The sequence below is a fragment of the Pelodiscus sinensis genome, chromosome 1, assembly GCF_052426305.1.
Source record: "Pelodiscus sinensis isolate ZL-2025 chromosome 1, ASM5242630v1, whole genome shotgun sequence".
NCBI classification, from domain to species: Eukaryota; Metazoa; Chordata; order Testudines; family Trionychidae; genus Pelodiscus; species Pelodiscus sinensis.
In genome coordinates, this window is record NC_143052.1 from 161,452,679 (window position 1) to 161,465,216 (window position 12,538).

Below are 12,538 nucleotides of genomic sequence, written 5' to 3' on the forward strand. Positions count from 1 at the left end.
CCTCTGCAGAAAATAATTGGAGGACCCCTACAGCCTTCCTTTCCCCCCAAATTGGATACACTTACTGCTATAAAGCGGATGTGATGAATTTGAGTTGGTGCAGCTGTGATCTACCGATATGAATTATCACTGCCATCTACTGGCTACAAATAATAATTGGTCTTCTAAATTCAGAAAAAGTTAGATAAACACAAAATCCACATAAGAGAGTTCTGAGGGTGCTTGAAAGTACAAATATTTTGCATTCATAGAAGACCTTTTTACATACAGTGTCTGAATGCTTTACAGAAAGAAATGCACATTATACAATCCAATGAGCCCACCTACATGCTGGAATGCACAGTGACGATTTATAAACACAGTAGCACTATATACATTTGAGGCAAAGAACGACAAAAACTAGGCAAGCCAAGTGGAACTGAAGGAGTCCAGAGAGCAAGAAAGTAATTTTCCTAGCTGGAACTTAGACTGAGGGGCTGGGGCTAACATCCCTACTCTTACAAAACCAGAAGTTGGACCTTTAATGGTTGAACATCTGTAGTATGTTTGTCTTAATCTTCTCCAAAAGACTATTCTGGTGAGTCCCCTCATGTTGTGCAGTCCCTGGTCAAAGATCCACTATCTCAAGCTTTACCTACTCAGGCTTTTTCTTACTCTTCAACCTTGCAGCCCAAGTGATCAGTTGATACACTGACACTTGCCTTACATTTTGCCAATGTGTCTTCTAGAGCTGCTTTTAAGCAATCCAACAATGTGGTGATAAAACCATTGAGACTGCAACACAAGGATACTTGCTGTGTGCAACTAGCACCCCCAGTATTGCCTGTCCGATAGAGAAGCTCATTGTGGACAATCTCCAACGTTCCACTTACTGAGCCATCACCTCTTCAGAAACATTCTATTCAGCCTCCTCGCCCAACCTTATGTAGTTTTGTAAAAGCCCATTGTTTTCACAGCATTATATGTGATGATGGCAGAGAATTCTCATTCCTGGGGGAAAGTCTTCTGTTAAAAAAATATATTGGTAGTCATGGATGGATTTTGGGCTTTATGTTCATAGGTATTGCAAAGTATATATGTAGTACTAGGGATACCACTGGTATATCAAGACAAGTTTTGCACCTCATTTAATTTTAAATCGTGTATACATTGGCAGTTCCTTACTGATGTTGGTCCATCATGCCTGAGGACAGTGTTCAGAGTAATACTTGTGAAATCCGGAGTCAGACTAGAAGAAAATGGCTTTTTAAGAGATTTCTTGCTAAACATCAGCAAGACTCAACAAGAATACTGACTGGCAGCAATCAACCAGCACAACTTGATTTAAACCCATAATATTGTTAGACAATCTTTCATTGGACGAACAAACTCTGAGATCAGGCCAAATGATGAACTAAGAGCTGTGGCTGGTGACCTTTATCTAGATGCTTTCTACAATATAGCACCCTTGAGCTGTCTTTTATTGATCTCAAAAACATGCATCAACAATTTGAAAAGTCACTCATACAAGGTTTTTACAGTATGTCTCTCACTCTCTCTCACACACACACACACACACACACACACACACACACACACACACACACACCCTTCCTTTCCAACAGTAGTTCAAAAGTTTGTAGCTGGGAACTGTTCAGCAGTGGCAGACAAGAACTCTATTCATGGATCGTTCGCTTTCAGAAGTTTGGAGTTAAATTGATTTGTCTTGCAGCTGGCTACCAACTTAGCAGTCTAATGCCCTGTTCCTTGTTGGAGACTGAGGAGGACACATGTTGGAGCACAACTGTCATAATGATGGAATTAAAGTAATGAAGATGAGATGGCACTGGAGTCACAAGCAAAGATTCATCAATCACATGTTTAGGAAAGGGGAGGCCAGATTCTGACTTAGAGCACAATTTCATTGAAGGCCAGTTCTCAGTTGGTAACAGGTCTTTGTGTGAAGGGTACTCAGCAGTGTTCCCTGTAAGCTGAGCACTTGGGTGGCCATCCAGGAGAGAATCAAATTCCATTCATCTGATTAGCAGAGCGCCCACAGCCAGCAACATGTGTTTCTACTGGTGCTGCATATCTGCACATGTCTTGATGCATGGAACACAGTTTATTCTGCACATGGATGGAAAAAATTAAAGGGAATGCTGTACTCCAGCTGCTTCTGTTTTGTTGTTTTTGTTGCCATTGTAAAGAAAAATATTCCAAGGACGAGCAAAAGAAATGGCTCAAAACCAATTTATTCTCTTTCAAAAGCCTGCACTAAATTTGCTAAAAAAGGACCTTGAGCTGTGTGGTGGGAAGAGATCTTGAAACGTAAGCCCTTGTATCAGAAGCCAGGCCTGAGACCTACCCTAAAATTAGGGTGGAAGCTTTGCTAATATAAAGCACAGTCAAGCTGTGAACAAGAGGCAGGAAAATCCCACAATTCACGGAGCTACGACCACGGTCACAGGCATACTACAATGATCGGGGGATTTAGGACTACAGACAGTGATCCAGGGATTTAGGATTGTGCTTCCTCGACAATAAGCCTGGCAGGCATTTAGTACTAAGCATTTAGTACCTTAATGCATTTTGTGGTTATTTTGTGATTTGATCAAGGTCTTGCAGGGCTGACCCACAACATTTTGGCACCTGAGGTGGGGCGCTCAAATGACGCCCCCCCATATGGACATATGCACCAGCAGCAGACACAATTTTCTACACTCTGGGTCCTAGTGGCACCCTCCCCCCCACACACACAATTTGGCACCTGAGGCAGCTGCCTCAGTTCACCTCATGGTAAGGCCAGCCCTGAAGTCTGATGTGCCTGCTGTCCGTGCAGAGCTGGGGCAGCGCTCACAACCAAGCATCTTACAACAAGCTGCATATGGAAATCAACTGTATATACAAGAAATTATTGCCCACAGGAAATGTACAGCTCAGAGTCAACCTGCTGCCATTAAATAAAGTGACATGAGTCCTCAGAATATATTGAGTTATTTATTAGGCCTTACGTGTATGCAACTAGAATGTTGTCAATCTGTCTCTGAATCTGCATAGAAGACCTCTGATTTTTGTCTGAGACTGAAGCTCAAGCTTTGAAGTCCAGTTTAAACCAGGATTTACATTATAAAACAGAGGAAAAACACACAAACTCTACTTACTGAAGAACAGCCATGTGTATTAAGAATGTTAACAATTAATCTAGCACCCGGAGAAAGGAGGCGAACAACATTACTGGAAGAGAAACTGATAATGCTAGAAAATTCATCTGATTATAACCCCTCCTGTTGGCTAGCCCAGTGTGAGGTTATTCAGCATAGGGGAAGCCTTGTGACTCCTTACACCACTGTGGGGGGGCTATCCCTGAGGCTGCTTGGTGTGCTCTGCACTGTGTATTGTACCTCAGACCAGACCCACTCCGACAAATCACCAGGAACAGGCTTTATTCTATAAAAAAACATAGAAGAAGAAAACAGTTCATCAGCCCCTACTCTGAGCATGCAGCCTCTGTGTGCTGCTTCTAGCACAGTCCTTGCTGAGACCCTACAGGAGGCACATCCTGGCTGGAACCAGGAAGTTCTCCCAACATGCCGCAGTTTGTATTTCCTAGGGCTGCTGCTGAAACACACTGGACCTTGGGCTATACCATGAAGTGAGTCTTATCCACGAAAGCTCATGATTATATATATATATATATATATTTGTTAGTCCCTAAGATGCCACAGGACTGCTGGTTGTTTTAAAGTTACAAACTAACCCAGTTATCCCTCTGAGACTTGTTTACGTCTGTTCTGGAGTTTGTCTCTTATAAGGATACTGTACTTGTCTTTACTGGAAGAGTGTATAGTTTAATGAAATGATGTAAAATTAATCTAGTTCAGTGATATCTAAACCTCTGGCGTGTGTAGATACACATACATACATACACACACACACACACGATTCTCCCAGCAAAATGACTGAACAAGTATTATACAATTGGTTAATAACGTAATAAAAATATCCTGATTGGTGAATGTCTTAGAGTTAGACTATTTAGTATTTGAATAAGTGTTTAATACCATTTGCCTTATATAGCTGTAGGAGACACACTGAAGAGCTACTTGCAGCCCCTAAGCCTCAGTCTTAGTATCAGATCTAGTTAAACCAGTGCAAACCCTAGTATAGGTGTATGTAAACGGCCTGGAATCTTGCTAAAATGGTATTACTTTTCATTGGTAATATACAAATGTTTAAATATGTTGTTTATAAATGAAAGCTATAACAGCTTATGTGCTCCTATGTTAGGGATTTGCACTAATTTAAGTAGATTTTAAACTGGTAAGAAACTTGTCTAGTGTAGATCAACACGAAGTGTCTTCATCTGTAGTAAAAAGTATGGACCTTACCAAAATATGTATTGAGCTGATTGTGAAATGTGAATTGGTGAGGGGAGCAGTAAGTAGGGATGGTATGCAAACTCCCAGAAACTCAAAACAATGTTGTAAGGAAGTGCTTCGCGGATAACAGTGCATCTGGTTTGTAGTTTTACAAATGCAATGGGACAGGCCTGTGGGATTTCTGCTTCTCTGACATGGTGTAAATGGGGGCAGGATTTATACACTCTGTATGCTCCAGCTGCAACTGTTGTAACTTTCAGGAAGCTGTGCAACAAACTTAGTCTGCATGATTTTAAGTTACACAGGATTTGCCTTGCTAATTAGAACTTTCACCCAAAACTCTGCAGTTTGTGATACTGTGGCAGCACTGTAGATGCATATGGACCTTATGAAATTGAATAAATATGTACTCCCTGCCATGATGAGATCAGACCTTTAGAAACCTCTTAAGACCTTACTTATGGGAGTATTCTTTGAAAATTGATTTCAAGTGTGTTATTAGCAGTAGTAATACTAATGTTTTTAGTCACACAGATGCTGGTAGCATACATAACATTGAGGAGTTTTTCTTGTCCACACTAAAGCTATGTCTAGACTGCAGGCTTCTGTCAGAAGAAGCTTTTCCAGAAGAGATCTTCTGAAAAAACTTTTTCCGAAAGAGAGTGTCCACAGTGAATGGACGCTATCGTGCATTTAAGCTGTGATTCCTATGGACGGAGTAGCCACAAGGGCACCTATGCTTTTTCCTCTTTCCTCTTCTTCCAAAAGAACTCCCTCTTCCCCGTCCACACACGCCTTTTTCCGAAAGAGCTCTTTTGGAAAAAAGCTTCTTCCTCGTAGAAAGAGGTTTACTAATGTCAAAAAAACCCCTATGTTCTTCCGATTTTCTTTCGAAAGAATGCAATTGCAGTGTGGAATTAAGTGAAGTTTTTTCAGAAAAATGGCTGTTTTTCTGAAAAAAGTCTGTGGTGTAGACATAGCCTAAGTCTAAACTGTGCAGTGTAGACCAGGAAAAAAACTCTCTTCAATCTTATGTAAGCTACCGGGCTCTGTTTTACTAAAAACATTAGTATTACCGCTGTGCTCATCAGTAGTAAGATTTGCTCACCTCAGGTTGGAGTAACTCTGAGAACAAAATTCCTGTCTGTCCATTGACAGGTTCTTAAAAATGTATGGGTACACAGCACAGCAAATAGTAGCATCCCTATTACAGACAATGAACCGCAGCTACAGACATCACGTCATATACACTCCTTAAACATTAGCCTATTTTCAAGAAGCTTACATGTATCTTAATAACTGTGTCTGTTCTGAAGCTCTATATGGTTTTGAATATGAGCTGTGGTTTTTAACTTCAGTGTAGCCAGCATTTTCAGAGAGTATCTAGGCTTTATATTTTCAATAACCAATCATGATCTTTACTGAGAGGTTTTAAAAGACAAACTAATTTTACCATCCCACATGTGAAAACCTCAGCTTCCTGTTGACGGTGCTGTTCTCTGAAGACATCCTGAATTGATGTCTGGGTAACTGGGCTGATCAGACATGTGTTTGAGTAAAGGCAGTCTGTGTTGGTTTCCTTTACAAAGACTTTGCAGCAGTCACTGAGACAGCTATGGCAATGTTAATGTTACTCCAAGATATGAAGATGGAGAAAAGGTGGCCTTCCTGTGTGTTTTGTTTGTTCATCCTAACGCATCATGTTGATGGTAAGTGTCCCAGTAAGAAAAGCTTGCATATGCTATTAGGCTTAAACTTTGTTTTATGGGCTGCGCCTCTTTAATTTGGGAAAAACCCTGTTTTAAATTTCACTTTAAAACAAAAATGAAACTGCTAACAATAGTTTTGTGTTCAAAAGCAACTTTTTACTTGCTACAGTCAGATACAGATTACTACTATTAAAGGTTGTATTGACTAGCAAATGAGCATCGTCGATGTTGTGAGCCATTTTCACAGTTTGTTTCATTGCAATGACCTCACTCGTTGTAGGAAAATATATGTTTTAGAAATGAGCACCCCTCCCCAGCTAGTATTTTAACTTTCTCTTCCACTCTTCTGCAAAGTGTGACCGTTCATCACAATACCATGATATGGATTGTTTGGGCTTCCTGGAAAGATTTTTTTCCCCCCCATCTGGGCACTGTATTAAGAGCTTGCAAGACAAGGTTGTCATTAGGACAGCAGCTGGGAGATATGATTCCCAGTACAGACAGATGTATACTAGTTCTGTTCAAGCTAGCATATGAGAGAGAGCCATGTCACCATGACAGCAAAGCCATCAGCTCAGATTAGCTGACTGAGGGCAGTCCCACATAGAGCCTCCCAGCTACATACTTAGCCTGAGCTGCCACCCATGCTGGTGTGGCCACATTGCTGCTCTTAGGCTGCTAAATCAAGCAAAACTAATGCACATATGTCTATCCAAGCCAGGAATTACACCTCCCAGCTCCTATGTAGATGAACCTTTAGAGTAAAGCATTTTGATATCAGAATAAGACTTGAGAGAAGGGAGAGATTCTGTGTTTGTATCAGGGGAGCTTAATCAAAACCAGCCTTCTCAAAAATTAGACTGGAGCCAGACACTCATCATGCTTCATGTGTGCATTCTCAAGTTTGGGGTACTTATAACTCTGGGCTGAGTGTGCGTATGAATGTTGTGTCTTGAATCCAGATTCCAATTCAAAAACTGAAGATGTTGCAGGTACCTAATTGGCATTGCAAGATGTATCTGAGCATATTTGTCCGTGTCTGTATATACATGAAGCAGGTTGGAGACATTTCCTACTTCTGTTGGGGAAACTGATTGTTGATAAAGAAAAAAAAATTAGTTGATTTTAGATATAGAAAAGCACAGAGTCAAGTAAGATGGCTAACGAAAAGCCATATTAAATATACTGTAGCAAAACAGGTGTCCTTATTAAATCTCAACAAAACATAAACTAGGACAAAATCCTGCTGTTTATCTGGGTAAAACGTCCATGTAAGTTATCTGAAGTCACAGGTGTTCTGCCCTTAAAAAAAATCACAGTGCTAAGGAAAACACAACTAGAAGAGAACTTCTAGGTCATCAAGTCCTGTCCCTTACTATTGTGGACAGCCCTGTCCTATAATCCCATATATCAAGATCTGTCTTAGAACTCATTAGGTTGTTTGCCCTCAAACAAAACTCAAAACTCCTACTGGAAGGCTGTCTCAGACCCTCACTCTTCTGATGGTTAGAAACTTTACTGTTAGGCTGGAAACTTTACTTTTAAGTTAGGCTGGAAACTAAAAGAATCTTGCCCAGTACACACCAGTTTATTCTGGTGCCAACATTGTCCTTCAACTTTAAACATAAGTGTTTGAGTTGACTGTGCTTCAAGATACTCTGAACGGATGAAACGTTTTTCAGGAAAAGGGGCTAACTGTGAACTTAAGGGCATCTGAAAAGTTTTTTTTTAAATGTTGGGGAACAATTGGGAGTTATTAAAACCATTAGCAAGATTCCAGTGCCCACATATAAGAAAGCTGCAGCACACTTTTAGATAAAATGAACAGTGTGACGCTGTGTTAAGCAATTACTTTAAAAAAATTGAAGTTCTAAAATGTTTATCCCTAATTCCTGCTTGATGTGGCTCTTTGATCTTAATATATGCTATTAAAAATAACTATCGTGATTTCTCTGGAAACTATTTAAGTGATATTATCTCTTGACTATAACAGATGCCTTTAATAAGTAGAGGTCTGAGATCATCCTCCATCTGGACAGACCCTGAGATTTTCATTTAGACAAATCTTCCCCTTCAATCTAATCTTCTTCACGTGAGCCCCCCCACTCCCATTTATTTTCCTGTAAAAAATATGCGCACGAAGGGGGGGAGATACTAAAATGCTGGAGATGTGTACACTTAACCTAACTCTTCAGTCACATGGCTTTTCATGCTTCTGTTCACTTGGTTTCATATTTGATTGCTGTAGAGCCAGTTCTTGTGCAATGTGCTCCTTGGCAGTTCAGGGGCTGCCTACACTGAACTCCTTGCAGGACTGGGGCATTTGACTGTAAGCCCTTCAGGGCCTGCATTGTGGCTTGATAGCTGTCAGTATAATTCTTAGAGAACTACTAACATTGTGTAAATGACAAATGAGTTCACTGCTAAATTACGTCTTGCATCTGCAAAGGCATTTTTGGGGACTATGGTACATAGAATCATGGGACCAGAGGGGACCTCGAGAGGTCTTCTGTTCTAGTCTCCTGCTTTCATGGTGGGACTAAGTATTATCTAGACAATCCCAGATATAATTAAATATAACATAAAATCAAATTGCAATATCCCTTATAAATTCAAAATGAATAAAATGACTTGAGAGTGTTGGATGCAGGATAGGGGGAGGCACAAAAATCTTGGGAGGGAGATGTAAAAATCTTGGGCAGGGAGATGTAAAAATATGACTCTGAATGTAGCTACATCATTTGAGAATAGTCTTTTAAGATGGGGAGAGGCTAAAATAGATGACACGAGGAGAGTGAGCCGTAAAGTTTCTAGCATCTGCCAAATATTTTAGACAAAAAGATCATCACTTAACCAAACAGTGGAGCCATATATGGGAGTTCAGCTGTAGAGGATTGCTCTATATAACCTCATCATTTGATTTTTACCTAGGAGCTTCCTGCATATGGCCCTGGGAACTTGACAGAGACAGTGGAGATAGATCTTACAATTATTTTCCCCCCAGGAGGAGAAAGACAGAGAGAGTCAATTTCACTGGGGTAGTAGCTATTTCTGAAAAGAAACAAAAATTAAAAAACCCTCACGCTGAAAACTTCTTTTCTTTTCACAAATGTATTAACTCTATGTGGTGCATAAGACCTCAAAGCATCTCAAAAACTGACAAACCAAACAAGAGGAGGCTGCTTGCTCCAACACTGAAGTACTACCTCCCCGGAGGAATGCAGAAGCTGCCAAGCAAGGTGCATGTAAAATAATAGCTTTTCCTATTGAAAAAAGGCAGAATGCAGTTTCTCAGAAGAGAATTGGCATGCAGAGTTAACTGGCTGGGTCTTGCAAAGAAAGCTGCAACATAAGCAGTCATGGCTTCTACTTTACATATCGCTTGAAAGATCTCTTCCACCAAAGTGCCCCTTTCTCTTTAGGTGATATAATGAGCACTCCCCATCCTGTTCCAGCTATTTGAACTACTGTTTATTCTTTTTCTCCAGTTCCTTTTCTGGAATCTGTACTAAAGATTTACTGCTGCCACCACTTGCTAAGCCATCTCACTATATTCAATATTACAGCACTATATTTTAGGCTCCAGCTAATGGTATAGGTCGGTCTCTCTCTCTCTCTCTCTCTCTCACAAACAGTATTGAGAAGATTTAAAAGAGAGTTGTTTATAAACATTGCCTGACATGACCATTTTTCTGATTCTTTTTAAGGTCAGCTTGAAGGCACCATTATCAAGACAGAAGCAGTCCATGCTCTCCCTGGCAGTGATGTGACTCTTATGTGCAGCATCCTGAATGGAAATAGCATCTCTGTGACACAAACACAATGGTCAAAGGTCGATGATACGCCGCCCAGTAGAATAGCTGTATCTCACCCTGTATATGGCATTACGTACTTACCTTTTTCTAAGACTTCTTATAACTATTCAGTGGTTTTCAGAAAGACCCACCATTGCTGGGCAGACTTCAACCAGACTTCGATTTCCCATGATGCCAGAGCAAATCCTGTGGAATGCTATCAATGGATTCTACATTTGAGTAATGTTAGTCTCTCACTCACTGGGCGGTATGAGTGTAGCTTTGCTACCTACCCTTATGGGACACAGGTTGCAGAAATTAATCTTATTATCAAGGCAGAAGGTAAATGACATTAAGATACCTATTGCTTTTCGGTAACAATTAAGGGGGGAATAGAACAAGTAAATGATGTGAATATTTTCAATGGCTATGTTCAATATGCTCTGTGATTCCAAATGAGCACTTGTATTGCTTCTGCCTAGACAAGCTGCTGTTTCTGGGTTAGCTATTGTCTGACGCCCTGGTATGGCCATATCATATGTAAACAGTGCCTTGTGAGGAGCAGAGCCCAGTTTTACTTCTGTATGAAAATATTGGTGCAGGTTGATGAAAGGAATCAGGTGAGTGGGCAGAAGATGGGTGGTCTGCATTCGTAAACGAGAATAAGGATATACTGGACAGAGAACAGTAACTGAGAGATGCGCTTGGCAATGCAGACTACTGGGGACGGAGGACACGTGCTTTCCAAACATATTGTACTCTGTATGTCAATCATTAGTAATGAGACTGATAAACAGAAGGGCTGAACATCCTCAGTTCCCTTAGACTGACATGTGTTGTCTTAGAGCGTGGGTGTCTTCGAAAACCAGGTTGCAATGTCTGCGGGTAGCTAGTTGCCTCGGTTTAAGGGTAGGTGGGGGAAATGGAGACTCAAATGTGTTCTGAGCCAGCTCTCAAACTTGCGCTACACTGCTTCCAGACATCTAATAAAATAGAAGCAAAGGTAGGATTAGCTGAGAGCACATGATCACCAGTTCAGTTCACATTGAGCAGTGCTTTGTTCCAGGTCAGTAAGTGTGGTATGCAGAGGTTCTAGTTTTGATCTGGATGAATTCCATAGCATGCTTGAGTTGAACTAACTCAAAAACTAAAGTCTGCTGAACGTGCCAAGTTTCATCTCTGAGCCATTTGAGGTCAATGCATTCCACCTGATTTCCACCCAGAATCCTTAACAAGATCTTATGAAACTTGGTTCAGTTTGCTGAAGGGTTAGGGAACCTGGATCAAATTCTTGATTTGAATGATATCAGAAATCAAATTAATTTTTCTTGGTTTCCGATTACATGAAAAATGTCAGGAAATGTTTTGTTTTCATTTTAGGAGAGAATTCAGTTTTTCATATTTTAAATCAGCTAGATTTCATTACTGCAAAGCTCTATTGAAATATTTGATTTCAAGTATTTAAGACACTACAGGCGTAAGAGACGTAAAATGACTATAAGGACTCTGATTTGTCATTGCTTGGGCACTGTGTGTCTTGCTATTGTTGTCGTTGCAAACCTTGAGGTAGTTTGAAGGGTATAGGGAAAGCAGAAGTAACATGTTTGACCTTTCATGGGATAGGAAACAGGCACAAAACAGAATGGCAGCACCTGCATTAAGGATCCTCTACCAGCCCCAAGGACAAAATATAGTTGACTCAGTGTCTTGATTTGATTTTTTCTATAAAAAAGGCACATCCGCAGGGAGGTGTAAGCTGAAACTCTGAATCTCCAGTTTGGAGTTCTTACTGTGATGACAGAAGTAGAATGTGGCTTTGAGCATCTCACTTTGGTTTTTTAATTTTCATGGACTAACACCTGGGCTGACCACCACTACAAACCCGTCCCCATTGACTTGCTAAAACAAACGAGGACACGCAGTTGCTCTGCATCAAAAGTATGACATCTGTGGTTGAAATGGCAAATGTTGGTTCGTTAAGAAGGTTCCGTCTTAAGTCATGGGTGCAGAAGGTCTCTTGGAGTTCCCACATAGTGTCCTTCTCAGGGATTTTCTTGCCCTTTGACTAGCAGCAAAAGACAGATAAAATGAACTAGTGAAGTGAGTAACTATGAAGAATGTGAATAATCAATGAGTGAAACTTGCCTACGTTCCAAGAGCAGTTATAAACCTAGCAGGCACTGTGAAGAGGACTGCAACAGCATTGTGTGCAGTAGCCAAACTGTATGCCTGACACCCCTGAGAGAGAGAAAGTTCTGCTTCCATGCCATGTCTATTGTACAGTCTTACAGTGTGGACAGCGCTGGTTGGGAGCAATGAAGGGAATACACTAAATGACTTCAGGTTTATTCATTGTGCTGGGTTTTCTCTCTCCTTAAAGAAATGAAGCCTTTCTTCCTGTTTCTTGTTGATTCAGACCTTCCCAGCATTACCATTCCTCTCTAACTGGGTTAAAATGAAGACAACTGCTGTTCGTGTTCAGTTTCAAACTGCCTTTTTTGCAGAAATGGCACAAACCAGCAAGCTGTGCTCTACCCCGAACCACATCAAACCAAACATTTTTACTGCATTCATCAACACACCCACTGCAAGTGTATGACAAACATGGGGAATAGTGAACACGCAGGAGAGAGTGTGTTACTGGGGAAATGAATCAAAGTATTGCTGAAAAATAGAG

At 40.7% G+C, this 12,538-nt stretch overlaps 1 protein-coding gene across 1 annotated transcript in view; it reads left to right on the top strand.

The window, feature by feature from the left end:
• Window positions 1-5,845: 5,845 nt before the first annotated feature.
• The window catches only part of CD96 (CD96 molecule), a 38,664-nt gene continuing 31,971 nt past the window's right edge, over window positions 5,846-12,538 (top strand). The window contains exons 1-2 of the mRNA XM_014570360.4: window positions 5,846-6,067; window positions 9,775-10,203. Of these exons, the coding sequence (XP_014425846.4) occupies window positions 5,974-6,067; window positions 9,775-10,203 (523 nt within the window). The 5' untranslated portion in view covers window positions 5,846-5,973. The remainder of the gene's footprint in view (window positions 6,068-9,774; window positions 10,204-12,538) is intronic.